We start from the raw sequence: 24,677 nt of genomic DNA on the forward strand, positions 1-24,677 counted from the left end.
CTGGACGTATGGAAGCACACAGAAGAAAAGCATGAGAGGTCAAATTCTTGACTGCTCAGAAAAAAAAAAAACCGAAAACATTAACACATGTGTCCAGAAGGCAGATTTCTTGCCCACAAAGCACTATCAGGAGTTTAGTTGCTTAAATTCTTTTTATCCTCATTATCTGGTATGGCCGGAAGACCCAAGAAGCTGAAATCCACCGCTCGGAGGGGCAGCACGCACATGCAAACTCCTCCCTGGGCTGTTCCAGCCCCGATTTCTTCACTTAACGCATGGAGAATTGAATCTTTCATTCTGTGTCCACATCAGCGTGGCCACGAAGATGATTGATAATTAATACCTTGACTGACAACCGTACCTGCTCGACACGTTACAGGATTCCACGGGTTTTAATTGGCATGAAATCCGCTATAACGGCACCTGACATAGAACAAGGAGGTTCCTGGATGGAAAAACTCTCTGGGTGACGAGTTCCCTGCAAAGCTTAGAGAACTGACTCCAACCAAGGTGTCTACAAAAGATGCTCTCAAAAGGCAGAAATGGCAGGGTGTCTGAACAAAATAAAAATAAAGTTAGGGAGCCCCTTGTGCTCCAGGGGCTGTGGAAGTTTACTACCTGACTTTACGCAGATTACTTCTGAGCAAAGTATACACGGACTCGATTAACAGGGAATAGCTGCACTTGGGGGAAGAGGAGCGTAACGTGTCACTCACCGGTAACAAGGCACAGAAGGCAGCTGCCACCAGCATGAGGGGTGAGCAGCCACCGTTAACACTCAACCACATCCCAGGGCACCCAACTTACTACAGGGCACAAACGGGCAAAGTTACGATGCAATTACATTCCTCCTTCCCTTCCAATCCGTTAGTAAATGTCACTTTATTAAAAACATCTAAAATGTAAAATTGGGCTACAAATGATGAGAGGGAAGTATTGAATAAACAGCACGGTTCTAACAGGATTCCAGCTCCTGGAGAAAGGATCCAAGATAATAAAGGGGGGGCTTGGGGATTGCCTATAAACATGCCACAGATGGCACACAGACACGCTTCCTGGCACAGATTCCCAGACCTTAAGGTACCAAGGAATGTCTCACTGCTTTTACAAACGCTAATTTAGCAATGGTGACATTTTTTGAGGACCAGAATGAGACCACAAAACTCTTTTCACTTAAGGCAAAGAACCAGATGGTAACAAGTTTCAGCTAGTACAATCTGTTTTGGATTTAAATCAGCCACCTAGAAGTCAAGATCTCTGTACACCAAGATGCTGGGAAGTCAGCTCTCTTGCACTTTTGTTTTCTGCAGATGTATCTCAACGTTGGTAGAAACGGTAAGGGTATTAAACACGGCTGTCAGTAACTAAACCAGCTTCGGAGTCAGGTCTCAATAGATGCCACAGGGTCCTCTGCTCACTGGGTACTTCATCATTTTAGCCTGAGAGGTAGCCATGGGCACGAAGCGCTGATCTGTTCAGTGCACAGCATGTTCTTAACGAGAACTAAACCTTTCCCTGATTACAGAGGAAATTCCTGGCAATTTGTTCCGAGCGTGGTTGGTCGGTGTTTTACAAACTGTGGTCCCAGCCTAAAAGAATCCCTCAGCATGCACATCACAGCCTGCAGTTTTAAAGCTGAGGCAGAGAAAGCCAAGAGTCTTTTCCAAACCATTCCCCCCTCTTGTGTTGCTTCATCTCATGCGCCAGAACCCACTGCACTTGTTCCTTGGGATCCTTCAAAACACTCCTAGGTCACCAGGAGGGATGAAATGGTCTTCTCCTGATATCCTAAGCTTCGGATGCTGCCTCCTGCTCACGGTACGACTGGAGGAGCCCTCTCCTCCTCTTTTCATCACTCACTGGACAGAGGGAAGCATTTTCCTGCTGCCTCCTTCCAAACCCCAGTCTGGTTGCTTTGGAAGAGCTCCACTTTCTTGTTATTCCCGTCTTAACACGGCCACACCATAAATTACTGCAACGTAAAGCTGGAGTGGGGGGCAGATTTACAGCGTTTCAGCTGCTTTGTGTTAACTGCCTGTGTGAACGCTCTTTGCCTGCACTACTTGCACTGGGCTATCTCACATCCATCGTGGGATGGGTGTGCTCAGGCAAGCAGTTACCCTGCGGTGCCTGGCACACTGTAAATCCATGCCCTGTCTGATCTCAGAATAGCTTGATCCAGTAGCTACACTCAAGGAGAAACTTCTCTGCTCCTTTTCAATGATTCCTCCTTCCCTCTGTATGCTGAGAAAGCGAATTTTCTCAAACAAGCTACTTCTGAAGCCTGCAAGCCAAGAAAGGAGGCAAAGGAGATGCACCCCTCCTCTCCCAGTTGGTACCAGGGGCCCTTCCACGCAAGGAACAGCAGAAATATGGAATTTTATGTACACGGGGCCACATCTGGCCATAACATCACTGCAGCAACATGTGCTCTGCATTCCCCAACGCCAGCGGAGTTCAACACATTCCTGAGAGCAGCAGTATGATTTCAAGGCCCTGGAATTTGGGAAGCAGAAACACTGTCTCTTGCTGCAGCGACGGGGGTGTGAGACCGTTTCACACCACTGCCAAGCTCTTCCCGTTTTGCTGCTGCCCTTCAGAATTGGTTTTTGTAAAGTGCCAGCGGCTGGTCATTCTGAAAGACTTCGGAGGAAGTCAAACAGCAAGCCTTGCTCTTGGTTTGGCTATGTCAGTTGGAAAAGGTAGAAGGATAAGTGAGAAAGACACCAAACCACAGCACCGCATGACCATCTGTTTCTGTTTATTTAAATAAAGTTAAAGGAAAGCCAGCTACAAAGGTACCACATACATTTGCACCTGACTTTCCTTCCCACAGGAGATACTCAATATCCCACACACCTCCTGATCGGCGGTTCCCAAAGCCTCTCTTACAGATGACTCAACATGATGCTGTCCTCTTGTGACACAGAAGTTTGCAGGGCTCTATGAAGTTCTCCAGGTCCCAGTGCCCACAGCTTTTGTAAGGGACAGTAGTTCCTTTTATCACTTACCAGCATGTTAAGGTATTACCTAATCACCCATCACCCAGACTTACTGGAACAGGCAACTTTAGAGCTGCCAGGACAGAGAGGGGACCATTTGCAGAACCACAGCACTTATTAACCCTCCATTCTCCTTCGCAACACGGTTTCTGCAAGATCCCCACTAGAAGAAACCGGTAAGCGACTGTGAGCTCCAAGAGAAGCGATGCTGAGATGCCTGCTAGGAATGAGCAAGGGACTGACCTCTCTGCTGAGCGCTGGACCAAGAGTTTGCACTCAGTAATTTGTGATCGCACGAGCAAGTAACACATATTCTACCACTAGCAACATTATTTTTAGACCTAAGTGATACCCAAAGCCCAAAAACATACATAAATATTTTCAATCACTGCTGCCTAAAGAGCAGTCTTATCTTGGAAAGACTCAGTTTGATGAGTATTCAGTAAGTCACGGTTCTGGTGGAGAAATCAACCCCTTAATCAGATTCTGTTTCAAACGAAGAGGTCTCTTCCTTACTTTTTTAACTACGCTCTCTAAGCCAGAACACACACACCCCTCGCCACGCACAAACACAGCCCATTAGACACAACTGGAAAAACGCAAAGACAACCTTCATTCAATCACCAACAAAGCGTAGGTTGTCAAGATACAGAATAGTTTGTGAAGTGTTATATTGCTGTTAAAGGAATCGGTAATAACCCATTCATCAGAACACCATGTCAGCTCAGGTCCCTTCATCTCAAAAGGGAAACAGCAGGATTTAAGGGATCCAAGAATCAGAGAAAGAACAATTTCAGCACGGAAAAAACTTCCAAGTGATGAGAGCTTTAAAGGATTTTGATTGTTCACCTAAAAGAAAGCAAATAAATGAAATCATGATAGATGTTCACAAAGCTGCGAGCCGTCTGGAAATTGGAAACTTCCACTCACCTCGTTTCTTAATACACAAGAGGGCATTCAACGAAACCCACAGAGGACAAATGAGAGATGCAATGAAAAGGTAATAATTTCATCCAACACTCCGCACTCAGCTGGGGAATTTCTTACCATAATATAATACTGAAACTCAACACCTGACAGGGGTTGACATGAGACATACATAAGAATACTCAGAATTCTAGTGTTAGAAAAGCCCAAAACACTTAAGTTTACCCAAACCTCTAATAGTTCAGGGGTACAGAAAACTTTCTCTGGGGACACTGTATCCTGTAACTGCTTACATCAAAAGTCTTGGACCCCTTTTAAGCCTTACTGGTGGAAGTGTCCCAAGCGTAGGCACTTCCCTTTTGATTCTGCATCATCACCTCCAGCTGCAAGTGAGAGTCAACTGATGGGATGCCACAACACAAAGATACCTGGTCAGAGGCAAGCGCGTGCTGTGAACGAACAGAAACCACTATTTCTGCTGCTTTGCTACCAAATCCCAGCTTTGAAGGAGTCACTCGGGGAAAGCTCCCCAGACCTCACTCCTCTACAGTCCCAAAAGCACTCAATGACGGACGCTTCGCTGGGCATAGAACCTTGGATCTCGCTTTTTCTTCCTCTCACTAAGCACACAAGGGCCAGCCCCATAGAGTCAGAGGACAAATATCTTCCTAGAGCCCTCGAGGATCCTCAGCTGACATGGAGGACGTAAGGTCAAACCGCTCCTGCTAGCAGCACCAGAGTGACACAATCCGACACTCATTTCCAAGACGATAAGCCAGCAGAACAGGAAACAAGCGTTTTCCCCGCTGGCTGGAGTGGTGATTTGGCACAGAGCCTGCTCTCTACGTATGCACTGACTCAACAGGAAAATATTAAGGGAAGAAAAAAAATCTTGATTAGAATTTTTTTTTTTTTTAAAGAGGTTGACTAGAATGTTCTCTTTCTTCCCCTCTTATCTGCCACATGATTAGCTACCCTCTGTTGACGAGGTTTACCAGGAATTCAATTTCTTGATATACGACACAAGCCAGACAACATTTTAGGGTTTGCTCTGCAACCCTGCTACGTCCTCCCTCTGTTATGTGAGGCTCAGTCTTCAAACCAGAGACTTTATTTCCAACAGCCATGCAGCAGGAGTGCAAGAAATGGCTTTGACACTGCTGCCTGCAAGCTACTTAATAGATACTTCAGCCTCTAATTTCCCACTCCGTAAAGGATGAGCATTTGCACATTTTCAACATGACCACAAGTTCCCAGTTTTCCCCCCAAGTTTTACCTAGAAATGTGTAATATTATGGTGAAGTGCTCCTTACACGACCTTATTTGTTATTCACGCATCTCCTCGTCTAAAAGGTCAGCTGCAGTTTAATATTTCATCCACATCAAAGAGGCTGGCAGGAGGACTAGAAAGCTTGCCTTCTCCCAGCTCTGCAACACGCTCAAGGCTCTCCCCGCCGCCTCGCAGCCGTCCCCAGCCCATCCTCAGTTGTCACCTTGCCTCCCCACTTCACACCTTGCTCAGCACAAAGCCGACCTACTCGCATCTTCCTACTTTGTACCATTGATATGAACAAGCACAAACTGAACAGGAGCAAACGAAACGCAAGGCTCTCCTCTACTTCAAACCTCAATGTTTTACATATCCCACTTTCCCCACCCTGCACCTTTTATCTCCCCTCTTTCTAAACCTCATAACCTGTCTCTTTTGCCCCTTCCTTAAGATAAGCTTCTCCACTCTCACATCAACCCTGTAGAATATTCATCTAATAAAGACTACAAAAAGACCAATTCATTCCACATCTTACTAAAAGCTATTTCTCCATTCTTGTAACTCCTATTTATCTCTTCTTCTGTACTTCTTTTGCAATCAGTCCTTTGTTTCATTTCTTTTATTAGCATTCATTTTTGTAATTCATTTTACTGTCCCACTCCCTAGAAGAATTACAGAATTGCAGCATCCTGTACAAAACATCTGAAGTAGAAAATTCCTAACTGAGAACATCGGGCACTTTTACAGCATTTAAAGTGGAAGTCAGACCATGCCCCACAGCAGCCTAACCCAGCACTGAAGCACATTCCTCATCAATGAGCATTTCCTACCATTTTTCATGTTGCTTTTAGTTTCTGTTACAGAATTGACAATGAACTGATGCCTAATAAACCTGAGCGCTACCTATAAGCCACTGCAAGGTTCGAGCCAGATAGACATTATTCACTAATGAAGTTTTCTACATGGGTCACAGACAAGACAGCTATGTCGGTTTTGAGCAGCAAAGCTGAGAATCGGACAAGAGGAAAAGATGGAGGCTGGGAACACTCTGCTCCGGTGCCAGGTCTTACCTGTGAAAGCCCAGGGGACGATGCATGTCCCGGTGGCGTTGCAGCAAGATTTGGGTGTCCCTTATTTATTTCATGTGCAGTGTAAGGGGATGGGGCAGGAGGACCCGGTTGTCTTGCTACTTGTGTTACCTGTGTGGAGATAAACTGTTAGTAAAACATAGTATTAGTAATCCAATCTGTATAGATACCGTAATCTTTTTAAGAAAGCAGCTAGCAGCATCTTTATATACATATATATAAAATAATATCTAAGTGAAACGCTGTACAAGCTAGTCAACTGTTTGTATGACTCAAGAAGATGGAGAAGGATCAAAAAATAAGAGCACTAGCTGGAGTCACCGGTAGAAATACGTAGGAACTGGATGAGCTTTACTGCCGTGGTCTTGCTTTGCAATATCCCTTTGACTTCATATTGGGATCTTGCAATCTTTCTGTTACAAGCCACACCAAATGATACTGTGATTTTGCAAAGGGATACACGTTACCAGAGACCAAAAACACAAAGGGAAAATCTGCATACTCCCCTCCAAAAGGCAAAAAAAGGACTGCACAGAAGCCCTGTTATCTGAAAGGCATGCCATAAGCAAAGAATGAAATACCAAAGCAATTCTTGCATACACTTATCTCCTTTCTCAGCTTAGAAAAAAAATAAATATCAAAACACATGAAGCAAAATGTTGTAAAACCTATTCACGGCACATATACTTGCTCCACTATACTATCTCCAAATGGAAGTGTTTTAAATACACTTTATATAGTTGATATGGTAAAAAAAAAAAAAGGAGAATCAAAGGGGGGAAAAAAAAATAATCGCATCACTGTTGGGTGACACCCGCCAACAATTCAATACAACTACATTTTCACGATTTGGTTAAAGCTTATAGAAGTTCAGCAGTCGCTTCCCACTGACCTTTTCTCAAATCTGTATTTTGTTGGCTGAAAAGCAGCACCTGGCTATAGGCACTTAAAAAACCAACACAGGCCATGTTTAAAAGGGGACCTTGCCACTGCGTAGGTAGATGTGCGTGCATATGTATTTCCCCAGCACTGGTAAATTCCAGGCAGAAGGAAATTCCTGCCTCTTGATCTTTAACGGAGTATCAGCACCACGCTCCAAGAGACCGAAGTACGAGAGCAAAAGTCACAGAGTTCACGACTAAATGCATTTTCCAAGTCATTTTATTGCATTCCAACCATCAGTGCCTGTCATTGCATTACCTAAACCACTAAACCAGCTGCACCGGCAATGAGAATTGTAACATGCAATTTCTTGAGGCTTGGAAATGGTCCAGAATCATTCGCTGCGGGAAGATTTACAGCATCCTTGTGCTCATCAGAGAAAAGGGTGGGTCAAGTCAGAGAACCTCATCCTCTGTCCCCAGCTGGATCCTTCCTGTCCCTTCCTCAGGGGGAATAATTTTTATTTTTTTTTTGGCTGATCTAGGCTGGCAGGTGTGCACACACCGCCTCAGCTGGCTGAACTGAAACCAGCATGAAGAGACAGCATCATAAAACTTTCTGTGTCCCATTCCCCGAGAAAATCAAAGCCTCTTACATGACTCCTAAGACAACCCTGAAAGACTTGTCATGTCAATCACGCAGTACTTGGTGCTTAGAAGTGACTACATACAATGATGGGTATCAAAAAATGCAGTTAAGGAGGGGGGTGGGGGGAAGGAAGCAAAAGCAACACAAAATACAAGGAAATCATTCCCATGTACAGCCCTATCAGTAGGTTGCATGCGTACTCATCACCAAGATGTCTCCTTGAATGTTGCTTCTTGGGGAGAAAAAGAAGTTATTCTGCAATAGCTGTGGTACTTCAAACACCACCAGCTTTCATCTCCCTACATTTGTAAGTGCACACACAAACCCCTCTGATCTCCACCAGCACCCAAGTCCATGCAAACGTTTGACAAGGGGGACGGCAGCAGGAATAACACCCTAGATTAGCATCAGCGTCCAACAGTCCCCTTCACGAATTAAAACATGCAAACAACCCAGGCTGGAGGTTAACTAAAGACTGCAAGGAATGCTGTTCTGAATTGGGTATGAAATCTGGAAGCCAAACTGAAAGGAAAGCTGTGCAGCTGATGGTCCGTGAGATTCCCTTGTGCAATGCAGGAGGCAAGTAGCAAATCCACTACGGACACAGGTCTGGACCTATTAAAATTTGCTTGAAAGCCCAATTAATGCAACAGAACGACCATAAAATCATACCGGCTTGATACCTTGGCAACAACACACCTGGACAGTATCTGATGGGAGTCTACCACTGACCTGGTAGGACTTCCTAAGATTAGCCAAGTCTAGCTTAGTGGACACACTGAAAAAAGAAAAAAACACACCAAAAGAAAAAAAAAATGGGAAAAAAAAAGAAGAAAGATCAGTTTTCCTTCCAGCACCAGCAAAAGCAGAGTGCCTTTCTTGCCAGTTCCACCTACGTAGGTATTTCTCTTAGCTCCAACAACAAATTATTTACAAATAAACTGAAATGTAAGATACAGATTTGAATGTTAACAGGTGATCAAGGAAGACAAACACAAGCTTGCTGAACTCATGTCTTTGTTCAGTAATTTTTTAAAAAGCCAACCAGGGAGAGACTATACGAGCTCATCATTTCTGTTCTGGGATGCTTGCCCCGCAGTGTCTGGGGTGTGGCTTTCTGTTTATTAAATGGGATGCTGTAGAACATAAAATTGGTCTGAGATTATGATGGAAGCAAATACCCTTCTTAAATCTATAGATTAAGTTATTCCCCTAAAAATGAGCACACAAAATTACATACCAATTTGCTAGAGCATCAGTTTCTTTTTGCCTTAACTGAGTAGCAATAGGCTAACCTTTAGTTTTCCAGAAACCTTAATCCTGCGTTTTAAAGGAAATAATGAATGAAACATGAAATAAACACTCAGGCTGGAATTCTTTCTTTTCCTTTTGAGCTTACATCTTTTTGGTTTTAGCATCTTTCACAAGCTTTGGGTTACTCTTCCCCCCTCCAAGCATAATTTCAGACACATAGTTATGTCCATGAAACATTCAGGTTACACCAGAATGGATGGGACATGCCACAGACACCCCTTGATTATGGGGAATGCCCTGGCCATGATACGATAACAGTTTATCATTAATAAGTTTATCATTAAGAACTGCTCTTGCCCTAAACAAAGCCCCCGCCCCCCAAAATAAAAGGGTTCAGACCTGGACAGAACCTCTTTCCTTCCAGCATTCAATTTATTTGCTTGGACTGGTCCGAACAGCTTCAAAGCAATGTTACCAGTACCCCAGGAACTGAGCACCCCTCTTGCACACCGTGCAGCCTCCACCGCGGCCAGGCAGGGGGACGAGTCGGCCTCCTGACCCAGATCCTTCCCTCAAGCACAGGGTGGCTGGAGCAGCTAATCCTCCCTAATCGCTTTTCTGCAGGATTCTCTTCGTTGTAGGAAGATCCCTTTAAAGGACACAAAGGCGAATCACAGCACCTCTGCTGGGTGTGAAATCAGCAGGGAGCCACCAACAAGCATCCCGCTGCAGAGAAGGAACCAAACGAACACCCAAAGAAGTCAACGACGGAGCCAAGCCTTAGTCACTGAAAATCTGGGGCGAGTAGGTTCTTCAGCACCTCACTTCCTCATTACCTTCTCTACCACCAGCTGGCACAGAGTCGGGCAACCTGACACGAGGTGGTATCTGCTCCGAAGAGACACAGTGAGGCTGCAATTAACACAGACAATTTAAACCAGTGCTGGATCCAGCCGTGCTGCAGAAACTCTGCTCAAGGCTCCAGCCGCCCAACTTCGGAGCACTCCTGTCCAAACAGGTGCATCACATCAACACCCGCTTCTCATCAGCTCGCACTCAGGTGTCAATGTTGTTCCTTAGCTGATAAAAATTTATCCCAAAGTATTTTTGGTCCAAGCTTCGGCCCTTGAGATCACAGTGTGTTAGCAAGGCAGCTATGAGCCTCCACCATAATCTGCCAAAAAAAGGTTATTTGTGCGAGAACTGGATGTACGTTAACATAGCTATTCTTCTTATCTGATTCTCAACTCATGCCTTGTGCTGAATTTGAAGAGTACATCTGCTTCTGAGCAATCGCCCATAATAATTTCATTTTCAATAGAAATCGGCCCCCGTCGCTCTGGGTGCAGGCACACACCGTGGCCTGTGACATTTAAAAATCACCTTTGGTGCAATTCCCTTTGTTAGAATTCAACATCTTTCCCTCAAACTCCAAGTCAAAAAAAGCTTCTCTGAATGTATTTCTTTGAAATATTTTACAACAGAAACAAAATTTCATTCTTATTCCCCTTTCCAGATTCCACAGGTTGGGGATCTTATAGCAGATGTACAAGTAACTGCCTTAATTTCTTGCAATATAAAGAATTAGGAAATGCCACATAAGAAGCTGCTTACAGGACAAAACCTAAATCTTTATGTCCAAACGTAGCTCTTGTGATATGGCATTCTCCATTATTGATGAGGGGATGAAATTACAGGATCAGTTCACTGAAACAGTTATTTCTGTGATTTGCTTTAAAATAATCCTACTGCCGGATTTATTTGTTAAAAAAAAAACCACACACAACAAAAACCCCAAAACCAACATCAACAACCTACCAAATATCAGTATTTGTACGATCTACTACATCAAATAAATTAAGATGATGTATGATGAGGTTAGGTGGTTTTTTTCTAATACCAATATGATTTCATTGAGAAAGAGGTTCTACCAAAGTTTTGTTGGGAACTTTGAGCATCACAAAGTTCTCAGACAAACTTAAATTTCATCTGACAAATCACACTTTGCCTCTTCCTCACCTCTTGTCTCTGCCCTACAGAAATATGTGTTCCTCTGACTTTATTTTGGGGAGATTTTTGGGGCTCGTAGTGCAAGCCACATGATTTTCCATTCCATTTTTCAGCAAGCAGCACATAGTTCTCAGGGGGAAAAAAAAAAAAAAAAAAAAAAAAAAGAGCCCAGGAACGTGCAATTGAGGTCCTGATAATGCATGTGGAAAAGCATGGAAAGGATAACTCCGTTTTTTTTTTTTTTTCATCTTTATCTAATTAAAAATAGCGGTTTTATCTGTGGGTTGCCCGTATCTCAAATGATTTGTCTTCCCACTACATGCACGACGTACTAGGACTTCAGGGAAACCACCGAGGCAGCTCAGAGTCACCGCATGGTAGCGTCAGACCACAGACCTCTTCCTAAACCAGCCGTCCTCCGCCAAAATCCACGTATTGGAAAACTGCAATGTGTAATCCGTGTGGAAACCCAAACAGGATGACTGAGCAAATAAAACATGGAAGTGAAAAAGCTGTCCTCGGCTGCTGAAGATGGTGCTCTTCCATACCTTTGTGTTACGTGATTTTTGTAAAATCTAGACAAACTATGTATAAAAACAATAAACTAAAAAGAAAAAAAAAAAAGACCTATTTGTTGCAAACTCAGACCTTAAATACACAACCTACATGTTAGTTGCAGAGACCTTTGATGAATGAATTTGTCCAGGACCTCCGATCATGTGCCTCTTCCATCCTAATTCATTTTTGCTAGAACTTACTCTGTCTGTCAAGGCTTCAAACAGAAGCCCAAAAGGAACCTAGGTGAGAAATTTCTCTCCCTAAAACATTAAATTTTCTTTGAAACTTGTGTATTCTTAAAGCCTAGAACAGAGATACTCGTGGCACTGGCTTCTATTCCTGTAACATACCAAGGAGCAATATTTTTCCACACAGAAAAGCTCTTTTAGGTCATTCTTCACAGTTACTTTTATATTTTACATTAATTTAAATTTTCACAGTCGTTTTCCCACAGGCATCAGAATTATGTCTTTGGAAGAAAGAACTGAAAAAAATAACCTTCTCTTTCCCCCAAAAGGAATTCAGACATTTTTAAAGTGGTTTTTAAGTGTTGTATGGGGTATATAGAGGATAATATAAACTGAATTATTTACTACAACTGTTTGTACACTTATGTTCCTTTGGTTTTGACTTTTTGCATACATACATATGGATATACACACATATGTATGTATACAATATTGAGGACAGAGCTAGCAAAAAATAAAAAAACCAGTCTCTGCTGCTCAAGTCTGTCAATCCACTGCTGTCAAAGCTACAAACCTTGAAATCTTAACGCCTCGTCAAGAGCTGTACCCCCACCTTTCCGACCCCCCCTGCATGGCAACCCACTGCCAGCTGCCCACCAGACCATCATCCACGGTCAGATCTGAGTCCTTCTGCTACTGCAGCTACCACCCAAGTCTCTGCCTTCCTGGGATCAATGGGCACTGGACAGCACTTCTGCACTTAATCCTGCACAAAGCCCGGTTCTGCATCTCTTGGCAGCAGTCCCTCTGGTAGAAGAGGTGATCACAACACTCTTCTCTACAACCCAAAAAAAAAAGGAAGAGGCCAAAGATGCTCCAGACGTGGACTCCGCACAACGAAGAGAAGGAGCAGATAACCCCTTCGCCAGTTACTCAAGCAAACAGGGGGAAGGAGAAAACCCTGTACAGCAGCTTACGTTCTTCTATAAGCAGCTTACGTTACCGCATAAAATACAGTGAGTTTCTCCCATCTACAGCTTTTCTTCCTGTTTCCAAATAATTAAAAGAGCAGCTTAAAAGCAGGTTTTTTGGCATTAATAATATTTGCACTATCCCACCAGAAAAGCAAAATATTACTTTCCCAGGGCTGTGCTGATTTAGCAAAGCTTATAAATAACACTGGGCTTCCAGCTATTACTATTTGAAAAAAAAAAAGTATCGCATGAAAGGAAAACAGTATCATATGTTCACAAATAAATGTTGCTATGTTTCTAAGCTAAATTTCCATGATAATCAAGCTTCACAAACAAACACATAGGATACTGAGCCAAAAGCACCTATCCCAAATATTCAATCTACTTTCAAAACATTTCATTGTCTGTGTAATGGAACGTTTCACATGAAAAACAAATCTTCCTTGATTATTTTTCCGATAAGAAACTATTAGAAACGGGCAGCCACTAATACACTCCAACAAGCCCGTCTTCAAGGAGCAGGAGGGCAGGAAAGAGATGAGCCAAGGGACTGGAAACACAGTCACATTTGCGCTCAGGTGAAGCTCTGTTAGGAAAACCCGCTTTTGTATCTACTCAATAAAACTTAACAAAAGCAATGTGACCACAGCGGCACCCGCCAGATACTCACAGTGCTGTACACAGCGGAGACGGTCGGAGTGAAGATCCGATCCTCGAGGGGCTGCTGAACAGGACCTCGGGGGATTCTGCAACACATAAAGTTAAGGAAAGCAACGTCGAAGGAATACGCGTGTTCCCGGTGATACACACAGTGACTGCGCTGGCAAGCAGTGTAGCCGGTCACCTTCCACGCTCGGGCAGACACACAAACATCCCCAAGGAACTCACAGGCAACCAGGCAGCTACGATCCTTCCAAGGTTTTCCAAAAGAGGAGCAAAGTGTGGCTTCAAAAGGCAGATGTCACCGACAAATAGAGCACCGAAAGCAAACAGATCGCCGAACAATCTACAAAACCTTGGTCCTGACAAGAGAATCCCCCACCTCTCTCTCTCTTTTTTTTTTTTTTTTTTTTTTTTAAAGAGTAAGGGAAAAAACCCAAAACCCACAAGCCCTTTGCATTCAGTGACAAACCCTGCTGATCAGCAGGGCATTTTCTGACAAAGGCAGCGCCTGTTTTGCTAACCACGCAGGAATCATGTTATAATTGTTTCCTTGTTTGCCTCTCTTCAACCAGTAACTCCTTTCCTCATCCACCCACCAAAACTGCTTCTAAAAAGGGCTGTCAGATAAATTCGAAGTTTCCATCATCTGCTGCAGGGTTACTTAAAGGCAATCTGCAACAGTTTTCTTAAATTGGAAAGGTATTGTGGGAATCCAGGGGGGGGACAGGGATGGGGGACACATGACTTTATGCAAGAAACAAACAAGCTAGAATCCGTTCTACTTGTGGAATAAAACAAAGGGATGCAGGTATGTAAAATAAAAAAGCCTCCTGACTTAGCTAACGCCTTGTGGCCTTAGGTCCAGCATACATCTATGCAGTATCAGATGCCCACTGTCATAAAAAAGACACGCTTAACTTGCTGAAAACCTTCCCACTAAATGCCATATTCAGATTTCACCTTTTTGCTGTTTACATTTTATACGTCAAAGCCTCTTGGAAAACAAGAGCAGCCTGATTGATGAAGTTCCTGGCGCACAAGCCAGCAACGCAAACCTCCTGTGTTAACGTCAGGGCAGACACTTAAAAAAATAAAACAAAAATCACAAAAACGCTCCTTGGGTTTTGTTTCAACGAGGAAAAAAAACCACTCGTAAGTTAAATTTCAAATCTAGGACTAGTTTGAGTCTTTCAAGAGTCCTCCCTTTGCAGTACGAGTTTGATCTCCAAAGAAACACTGCTGCTGCCCAAACCTCCGCAGGAACCAACATCACAGCGGCAGGAGAGACGCTGCCAGCGGTGACGGGGCTCGACAGCGATCCCAGCTCTGAAACCCTGTTCCCCTCCCTTAAAATGGACAAAAATTGACAGGTTGAAGTAAGGGTTGTTCAGATGCGACCTGCTCGGTATCGGTCGACTGTCTGCAGCACACCGCAGCCAGATCTCAGTGCTAAGGCAGAGCAGAAACAAATTTACAATACTGCACTATTTTGGTTCCCAACGCATCACTAAAAAGGTCCACCACCCTCACCAAGCAGGCTAAGAAATTGTTCTAAAAACTTCCAATTTTGTTATATATTCAATGTTTGAATGCCAGGCACAATAAACCCCCTGCATTATAGGATTATGCATGGAAAAGACCGACAGTGACCTTTACAACACCTCTGCACGTAAGTAATGTCCCTGTTAAAGCCTGGCAGGTGTAAAACAGGACACCTGCGATCAGCTCCAGATTGAGAGAAGTGAGATGAGGATCTGGCACCGCTGGCTCCCAAGATGGTGCTCACTCTGCCTACATCTCTTTTTTTTTTTTTTTTTTTTTTTTTTTATTAAATGAGTGCAAAAATTTATTTGCAGGGTCTACGGCTTGCCTTCAATTTGCAGACTTGCCAACTCATGCATAAGTGGTATCATTTGATAAAAGAAGGAGGTTTTCAACAACAATATTACACGTAAAAAGCCTGACTCCAGCAAAAAAATGGGAAGATTTGCCACAGACTTCAACAGAGCTGAGGCGCTGCTCCCACCCTTCATCAAGAGGATCTTGTATTCATTCCTGAATTTTGGATAACACCAACAGAAAGCCAGAATTTGGGAGAGGAGGACGAGAACCACACTGCAAGGTAGAATGAAAACTCACAAATTTTCAGCATGCCACTGCCATAGCACCCTACCCTCACACCCATAACCATCATCTGATAAGGAAAGATGGACAGAGGCAAGGTTTTAAGCTGCCACCCTTTTTGTCACAGCTGAGATTTCAACTATTGAGGCAGTTTTTGACGATTAATTGATGCAATTGCTGCTTCAAAAGGGATCATTCCTGAGTTTGGAAAAACTGTTTCATCCTCAAGAAGGTTGGGATTTATTTTCTTATTTTAGAACTTATATAAGCCAGGAGGAAATAATCTTCTTTGAGCAGAGTAACCTTTTTTTTTTTTTTTTTTTTTTTTTTTTACACCCAAGAACAGCTGCCTAAGGGAGTGAGCAGTTCAGATGAATTTTCAGAGTTTGGGGATGCTGTTTAAAATCGCTTCCAGGAAGTGATGACTCTCACCAGATTAAAAATAAACCTTTTAAGTCCTTTTTGCCAAAGGACTTGACCTGCACACCAGACTGATAGGGACAAACATTTCTTAAATTCCCGTAAGTCTTAATGAGATATAATGGCTGGAGAAAGTGATTATTTCCAACATCTAAATTCTGGCATCTAGAATATTGAGGCAAAAAGCATCTACCCCAAATATTCAATTTACTTTCAAATCTAGCTTCCCTGCATTCCTCCTGGAGCTCGCTCCCGCTCCCCAGCAGAAGTTCCTACCTTCCCTCCCCTTCCATCCGCCAAAGGAGCCCATCAGGGGTAACAGTTGCTGTTATTCCAGAAGTGAGCCAGGGCGACTGCAAAAGTTCATCAGCAGATGCTTGCTAACGAGGCTCTTTTTCCTGGAAGTGGGTTAAAAGTGACAGCACAGGAGACTCCGCCATGGGACACGAATGGGTCATGGCCAGCAGGTGGGAAGCGAAACCTCATCCAGAGCATGGTCTCATCCACGCCGACAGCAAACCACCCTCCGGGCACTCCTCTTCTTTCACTACACAGAAATTCTGATACCATCCAGAGCTGTACAACCTGAGATGCGACACCAACCACACCAACACTGCCCTCATCACACAGTAAAGTTTAAGAGTTAAAGCATAACCCAGCCCGGCTCAACTGCAGCGCTTAATTAACCACAGCGCAAAGAAAACGAGGATATGCTGAATAATTCAGGCAGCTCTTTCATGTTACTATTCTGGCATGCTGAGCTCCAATTCAGGAGGATCCTGTGCCCTCCCTCCTCCTCCTCCATCCTTGCCACCCACGTCACCCTCTTCAGCCGCACTGATTCAACTGTTTGTGCAGCCATGCTCCAAAATGATCCGGGAGGGTGGGAAGGGAGAGGGGTGGGGGTGGGTAAAGCAAAGCTAACCCCAAACCTCACACCATTTTCAGGGATCCTTCCATTACCACAGGGAGAAAAGACAGGGCGGGCGACGAAACAGAAGAGCAGGAGCAAGGGGAACCTCTTAAATCACATCTGCAACCAGCAGGTTAGCAAGTGGAACGACAGTCTCCGCTTGTCACGCTTGTGTCGGGCTGAACGACTCTTTACAGCTCTCCATCAGCATCACGTCAAAAACCAGAAGGACAGCAGCCAGCGGGTAGCACTGACTCTGGATTCTCTTCGTGGCTGTTTAGGGCTCATTAACTCATGAAATATATATTTAAAAATCCACGTAAGTGAGATACTTCTGGGAGATTAATAAAAGCAGGCACAGATGCAATGGGAGTTCCACCTAGTCCCCATCTGGCTGCAGCAGTGATTACAAGGCTGGGGAATTTCAGGAGCTATTAAAGACCCAGTGGGAGAAGACAGGCAAAGATAGTAATGCCGGCTGGAAACGAAACCAAATTTTTCTCGAAACCAAAAGCCTCCCTCTAAAAGGAGGAGGGTATCTTTTAATTAGACAGCCATAGCCACGCTCTGAGGAGAGGGAGAACACTTCTCTGTAAAGCGATTAAAGAAAGAAAAAAATCCAGACCAGAGCTGCCCACCAGCTGCAGCGTTCAGCAGCATGACAAATGCAGACTTAAATAAAAGTCAGGAGGAATTTATTGCAGAAATCTCCCCCTTGTATCGCATTTGTCTGCTTGTTCTAATCATGCTACAAAACTGAAATACTGCGAGATTTTTTTGGTGTGCTTTTACAGCAACGAGCAACCTGAAAACATGCAGTAAAATAAGCTCTTACAGCAAGAATTTGTACTGGCTTTTCTGCTCTGTTCCTGTTTCCAGGATTGGAGGGGGCAAGAAAAAAACACTAGTACACTTTCTTCCAAAATGGATTCATTCTCCCTCGAATGCTGCTTCTCACCTAAGCTCATTTTCAGCAACTAGCAACCATTTTATCCTGAGCATGCACAGACTGCCTCTCTCCTCACTTTCAGCTGACAGTAACGGGTAAGCACCTTCTCACGTGAATAAAAATATCTGCAGGTACCCAAGGGCGCGTATGCAAACACATTACACAGAAAACGTTCCAGAACTAATGATTTTTATCCCTGCACAGAAATGGGAGCTAGTCTCCCACCAGCTATCCCTGGGGTTATATAATCCTGATGCATGTCCACGCTTGCACTGAAATTGTGTATTAAACAACTGAAAAAAATACAAGATAAAACCATCAAGCAAGATTACAGAAGGACAAGAAACCACATCAAATTCGAGCACCACTTTCAGCTTTTTGGTGCAAGGCATTTTTAAAAACGCTCGGAGTAGAGAGGTATCTGATGGCAGAAAACTGTTAAAAGAGTGTGTTTCTCCTCTGCAGCCTCTTCTCTATTTAACATGCAATTAAAACGCAGGAGGTGAACATCCTAACAGCAGAAGCACCTAATTTAGCAGGTTCGGAAACCACAAGGGCTCGCTTAAAAGATTAAAATGGAAAAGCTACGCCAGTCACAGCAGCTTGCTGAAACTTCCCCAGCATCTCCCCATCCTTTGCAGCTCTGCCGTTCTCCATTCGCTGGGTGAAGCCTTTTGTTTGGCACGCTCGATCCTACCTGGCAGGCGAGGCTCCCGGAGCGTTTCGTTAGCAAGCCGGCTCAAGCACCCGGTCTTTTCCCCCCATCTGGCAGCAGCAAAGCCCACGGCCGCATCCGTGCCATCCGGGGATGACTTCTTAGCTTCTGCCTGCCTCTCACCCTCGCAAGCAGAGCTCTCACAGTGCGCTTGTGGTCTTAAAGAGATAGTGCAATGAGGGTCTTAGTGGTACCTTGCAGGGGGTTTTGTACCCAAGCGCTTCCATGTTGCGGAAATCCCTCTGCTTCCTGACTTTTCCTGCTGTGCATGCAGTGGAGGAGGGACAGGAGGTCGCATCATGCCCCTCTTAGTGAGTTTATATAGGACAAAAATCAAACCAGACTTACAAAAGAACACGTAAGGTAAAAAGCTCGCCTACAGCACGTTGTGTTTTAGAAATCTGCATTGCAATGTACGAAGGGCTTGGAAAGCTTCGAAGGAGAATTAAATCGCAGCACAAACTCCTCAGCAAGAAATTTTGCAACTCGTTTCCCTCGGCTTTCTACTTGCTACCCCCAAACACAGCAACGTGCGCTACCACGAACCCGTTTATTTAGCAAGTACTTCGTGAATCAATTTTCCCTTCACAATAAATTCCTCTTTTGACAGGCCATGTTTCAGAAGCCAGAGGAAGGAAAGCTGGTAAAAACAAACTACAAGCCTTTAAAAACAAACAAAACAAAACAAAAAAACACACAAAAAACCCCACCAAAGCCAAACTCCACCAAGTGATGTGTCACATGGGGGAAAAAAAAATAAATACATGAGATGAAAACAGTGCCATGCACTCTCTCCATGTTGAAATACTACAGCCAAACTTCATCCAAGAAAGAAAAAGTCAAGTTACAAAGCAAACAACTCCGAACTTAGGAAAAGGCAGGATTAATGTTGCCCATGTGACCATAATTCAATCCCGCTGTGTATACGCAAAATCAAGCCCTTAATTACAGAGGCACACGTCTGTTTTCCCCAGCGTCCCCATCATCTCCACTTTTTCAACTGTCTTACAGGAATCCAGCCCCTTACACCCTTCATAGCCAAGCAGTTCTGGCTAATAAGAGAAAGAGGTAATTAATATTACAAAAATCAAGACCAACATAATTCAAGGACTTTGGAAAACATTTAAAGGCTTCAGAACTACCTAATAAAATGCCAAGCTGCTGCTCAGCCCTCTCTAACCCTTCCACTGCCGATATCCGACAGCATAACCCAGCCCCAGCAACTGCACGGCGCCCAGACACGTAACATCTCCCAGCGTTACAGAGATCTTCTTTCATTTTAGGGTGGGTTTGGGGTTGTTCTTATCTGTTTGTTCAGGGTTTTTTTTTGCTAGTAGACTCCTGACAAGGGGGCCGTGCCTTTCGGTCAAACCTCAAAGGCATGAGCTGCTCCTCTGCACTGAAACAGTGTTTTTATTTTAGTTTTCTTAGACGGATGCAACTGGTCTTGTGCAATGTGATGAGATGTCAAAATGAAATACGGTTCAGAGCCCTGACTGTATCACAGGTCAAAACCAAATGGGGGATTTGTTGTTTCAATGTTTGGCACTTACTTTATTATAGCAGGGGAAAAATAAATACAAATTTGTGCTGGCACGAGCACTCAGATATACGGTCAAAGTTAAGAGCTGCAGGTGAAGAATTCGTGAAAAGGCCATGTCAGCTTTACACCAATACTTAACTCTGATATTAAGGACTAGTTCTGCCTAGTCAAATGCTTTAAAAACAAAGGAACACAATAAAAACTGTTTGTGCAGTGGCAAAAGTGAGGTTTATGGTTTAAAATTATCAAGCTACGTAACAGCACAGTACATCACCTTAAAGGTCTTTTCTGACCGAAATGATTCTATGATTCTGTCGTCATGCCCCTATTCCTGTGAACAGATGCAAACCATACTCCCAAGATTCACCACCTTCTGTAATGACTAATATCCAGAAGGTTCTTATGGCAAAAGCCATTATGAAGACTGTTTCAACATTTTATGGCCTAATATAAAGCTCCCTACTGCAACATGTGTAGTCAATGTTCACAACCGAATTGCCATTTATCAAACATACAAATTTTAAGCGGATCAATGAAGTGTTTGTGCACACCACCTTTTTAATCCTTCATGTTATTTTGCGTATTAAATGGTAACACCAAATTTTCTGTAAGTCCTCATTTATGGGCTATTTTATGCTTGTAACAAATACCTTAAATAAAGTCTTTATCTTTTGCTTTTGTACCAGAAATACACCTACATAAATATCATTAATGTTTCACGCAGTCTCACTGGCTCCTTTATGAACTGCAATCGCTCGTTCTAAATTACCAATGGCAGAACTCTTTCCTTGCTCCCCGTTTGAACTATTTGATGATAACTGAAAGTGATAAGGCTTGTCCATCCCTCTGCCATTTAAGTGCTCCCCCTTAAAGTATCATCTCCCAAGCTCTGTCCAGATCCAAATGTTACAAGCAGTGAGGCTTTTGCTACTTATCCTAGCTTACACTATACTTAAAACAAATACTCTCCCCATAATAAAACTTCTCTTGAAATTCATCTTGAGCTTTTTACCCAATTACGTATCATTAATCTCAGTACCAGCTTCCAAATAATCCCAAACACTTGCTTTCCCTGCTGTCTGCCACATAATGTCACCCAATCTGCGTTTGCACTCCACTGAATAGGAACAGGGCAGCAGCGAGAGCTTTCAAAAGGGAAGGGGCACACAAACCCCAGTGAACCTGACAGCCATTGAGAAGACAAATTTCCAAGGCTCCTCTGAAAATCGCAGCTTGAAAGGAAAATGTGACCTTCAAATGCTTACTGAAAAGCGCGATTTGCCTCTCCTTCCCCCAGCATCGCTGCTGCTGGGATCTAGCATCCTCCAGCAATTCAGATTCCTCCTCCTCTCCCTTCGTGAGCGAATCCTGACACATTTCAGAGGTGCTCTGATGAACGCTGCTCTGTATCTGCAGATGCGTTTACACGTCCGATTGCACCGCCGAACTCCAGCGTGGCACACCATAAATACCTGCTGCATAACCTAGTGCTTCTTCCTGACTGAACGTGCTAAAGCTGCACTGCAGCGGCCACATTCACAGTGCAAGTTCTATTTATACCCAAGTATATGCACATCTCCAAATCCTCCAACTTAATATTTTTTTCTAATATCCATTCCACAAAACATCTATTTCCAAAGTCTTTCTTCCTACATACATCCACTCTGCAACATGCTTTTTCTCCTCGTTGACCCCCCTGATGTGCAGGTAACAAATTGCGCTGCATTCTTTGCACCAGAAATTCCTTCACAACCTGTTTAATACCAAGGCAGGCATTCAAGATACTATTTCCCACCTGGTTAATCATTAATGATGATAAACTAGATCAGGCCCTTCGTCAATCTATGACGCGTACCAGACATCATCGCTGTGTAATACAACACTTTGTTACTATCACCATCATTTCCTTTTAGTCTTTGGTCCACGTGTGATACGTCTCACAGCCAACATAAACGAGAACACCAAAGGAAAGTGGGGGTTAGAGGGGAAGATAACAGAAAAAAACCCTCTTTGTTGCAAATTAACTGTATTTCCAGCATCTCATAATGCTTTCAAATAAAAATCAGCAATATTAAGAGCACCAGCTGTAGGCAGCTGCAATAGTTACACCTGCAGACAAGCACCTAATTATCTAGAGCTCATTACTTTCAGGCTCAGTTTTGCATCTCTAAATTAAAAAGAACTGGAGACAGCTCACCAGCACGTAATCATCCCCAGACCTCGCCTCACCCTGATGCATTTCATTCAGCCTGCAAGCCGTCAGGAGTGAGTTTATCAGGGGAGCTGTCAGCCAGTACACTAGATCAGTGCAAATGCGACAAAAACCCAATCAATTATTTTGCCCAATACGAATGTGTTTCTAAGGGCAACCTGATTTTGTTACTTCATCTCTGTCTTCTTCGACTGCAGCCCCAGCATCAATGCAAATTGTCTATTTTCAGCTTAGACCTGGAAAGGTTGTTCAGGGTGGAAGCAACTGTATCTAAACCCCACTAATCCTGCTGGGATTTTCCTTGAAGCGTGGTGTTCGTGGGCGGGGGGGACGGGGCTGGAAGTGATGGACTGAATATTTTTGTAACTGTGAACTTTGTCCTACCTGTATTTTTAACCGCAGCATCTCCAGGAAGGGGGTTTTCAAAGCACAGCCTGAATAAGGTTAAATCCAAGTTTGGACCAAGCTGCAAAATATTAGTAATTAAAGGAAAAAAAAAAACAAAACTGAACACAAAGGCACCCTGGATCATGTCTGTGCCAGCTCAGGTAACAGGTAATGCAAGGTGAACAACGTGCCCAGAAAGCATCTCTTGCTCAGCTACAGAAAACTTCTCGCTAGCTGACTTGTTTTATGGAGGAAAGGGACTATTAAGCTAAAACATCAGCCACTTCCATAGATTATAAATTCATATTTTACCCTTACAATATACGGACTCTTCCAATAGACGAAAAAGTCAACAGATTTCGTCAGCTCCCTTCAGCTGGAAACTCATGGCACTACCTCTCCAGAGAGGCAACGGCATCACGGGGAATATGCCGATGTAGCCTTAAAATTCCACTTAATTTTAGGAGGGTTATTTATGATTGTACTTCTCCATGGTAATCAAAACTCCCATTACGCTGCAGAAAACAGGCTACGCTCAGGAACTTGAAAGAGCCCCGTTACTTTTCAACCATCCTGCCCTGCTTGGCCACCGCTCCTACTGCTCAGAGTGATTTTTCATGGTCCTCCAGCCACAACCCCAGTTGAGGGACCTTATAAAGAGCCCAGAATATTAAGGTGGGGGAAAAGGCTCAACAGGGTGAGCCTTGGTGACCAGCACAAACACTGGCTGAGCTCTGGAGAGTCTGCTGGAAGTCAGAGGAACACCGTGGGCCAACAGCCCAAGGGGAGATGACAAATGAAGCCTGCACTCCAAAACACACCAAGTCCATCAGGAGCAGAGATGTGTTACGCCACCACTGTGTACACCCAGTCAGCTTTGAGCAGCTTGGCATCAAAAACGAAACCCAGAAGTCCCCAGCAGGGCAATGCCAGGAAGCTGGGCTCATGCCATGCGGTACTGGGCTAACTATCTCTTAATATTACATGAAATTGCTACAGATCTTCTCTGCCAGGGCTGTGCTGCTCTAATCAATTATTAAGCTTTCCAACCAAGTATAGAGTGCAAGGCATGGGAATGATGGGTTTAGATGGTGCTGCCTCTTTACATCTGTATATGAAAGGCAAACCTGGATTTTTGTTTGCCATCCTAAGAAGATCTACACCAAGATGTCATTTCCTTATTTCTTAAAACACGTACAATCTGATCAATACACATAGTCATAGCAGTCAGAGTGCATCTGTAAGCATCCTACAATGTGTATACACACCTTTATAGATGATTTGTACACATATAAAAATGGGAGGAAGTGAACCCGCATCTCCCTGGTGCTGTTTCAGCAGGAGCTGCATGCCCCCAGCCACATGCTGGGAATAAATCACATCAGTTGTGACCCGGGTAAGATGTATGTCACCCTGCTACCAAAAATGGGGCTACATGCACGGGGAACTCATTTCCAGCTGTCTAGGAGGCCCCAAAACTGCAAAAGATCTGAGGGTCAAGAAACCACTGAGGTTACCAGAAGAATACCAGGATGAGGATGGGTAAGGAAATCAACTTTTAAATCGTCCTGTCCCTACAACACAGCCACTCCATACCTGAAGGCTCAATACTCACCTCCTGACGCTCAGTAGTTCCCTTCAAACTTTTTCTTTTGCCTTTTCAAAATCCAAATCCAGCACTAACGGGGAGGAACTGATTTGGAAAGAAAGCAACTCAGGCAGCTGGATGCTCTCAGAGCTATTCCGAGCGAGTTCCTAACCTGAAAGAGGACAGGCAAGCCGGCTCTCCGGGCTCCTTGGGGCGAAGGAAGTCACAGATAGCATCTACAACAAGTCAGGTGGCATCAACGCAAAATTACTGCCATGAACATGTAATCCAAATAGCAGGTGCCCGCAGGCAGAAGGACACAATAAGAGACATGGTATTAAGCTGTCATCCGGCAGCGGCAC

The 24,677-nt window shown here is 43.9% G+C and overlaps 1 protein-coding gene across 15 annotated transcripts in view; it reads right to left on the reverse strand.

Annotated features, from left to right (window-relative positions):
- Positions 1 to 24,677, reverse strand: part of EIF4G3 (eukaryotic translation initiation factor 4 gamma 3) — a 146,737-nt gene that overhangs the window by 89,720 nt on the left and 32,340 nt on the right. For 11 of the 15 annotated variants that reach the window (XR_005826745.1, XR_005826746.1, XM_040585963.1 and 8 more), the window contains exons 2-3: positions 13,472 to 13,547; positions 6,270 to 6,413 (exon numbers count right to left, since the gene is read on the reverse strand). Coding sequence is in view for 12 of the 15 variants with exons in the window: in XM_040585963.1 (XP_040441897.1) it covers positions 6,270 to 6,413; positions 13,472 to 13,547 (220 nt within the window). In the remaining 3 variants the exon portion in view is untranslated. Of the gene's footprint in view, positions 1 to 6,269; positions 6,414 to 13,471; positions 13,548 to 18,567; positions 23,102 to 24,677 lie in introns of those variants that run through there. The other 4 variants (XM_040585954.1, XM_040585959.1, XM_040585964.1 and 1 more) reach the window with 2 other exon arrangements.

This window comes from Falco naumanni, chromosome 3 (assembly GCF_017639655.2).
Source record: "Falco naumanni isolate bFalNau1 chromosome 3, bFalNau1.pat, whole genome shotgun sequence".
NCBI classification, from domain to species: Eukaryota; Metazoa; Chordata; class Aves; order Falconiformes; family Falconidae; genus Falco; species Falco naumanni.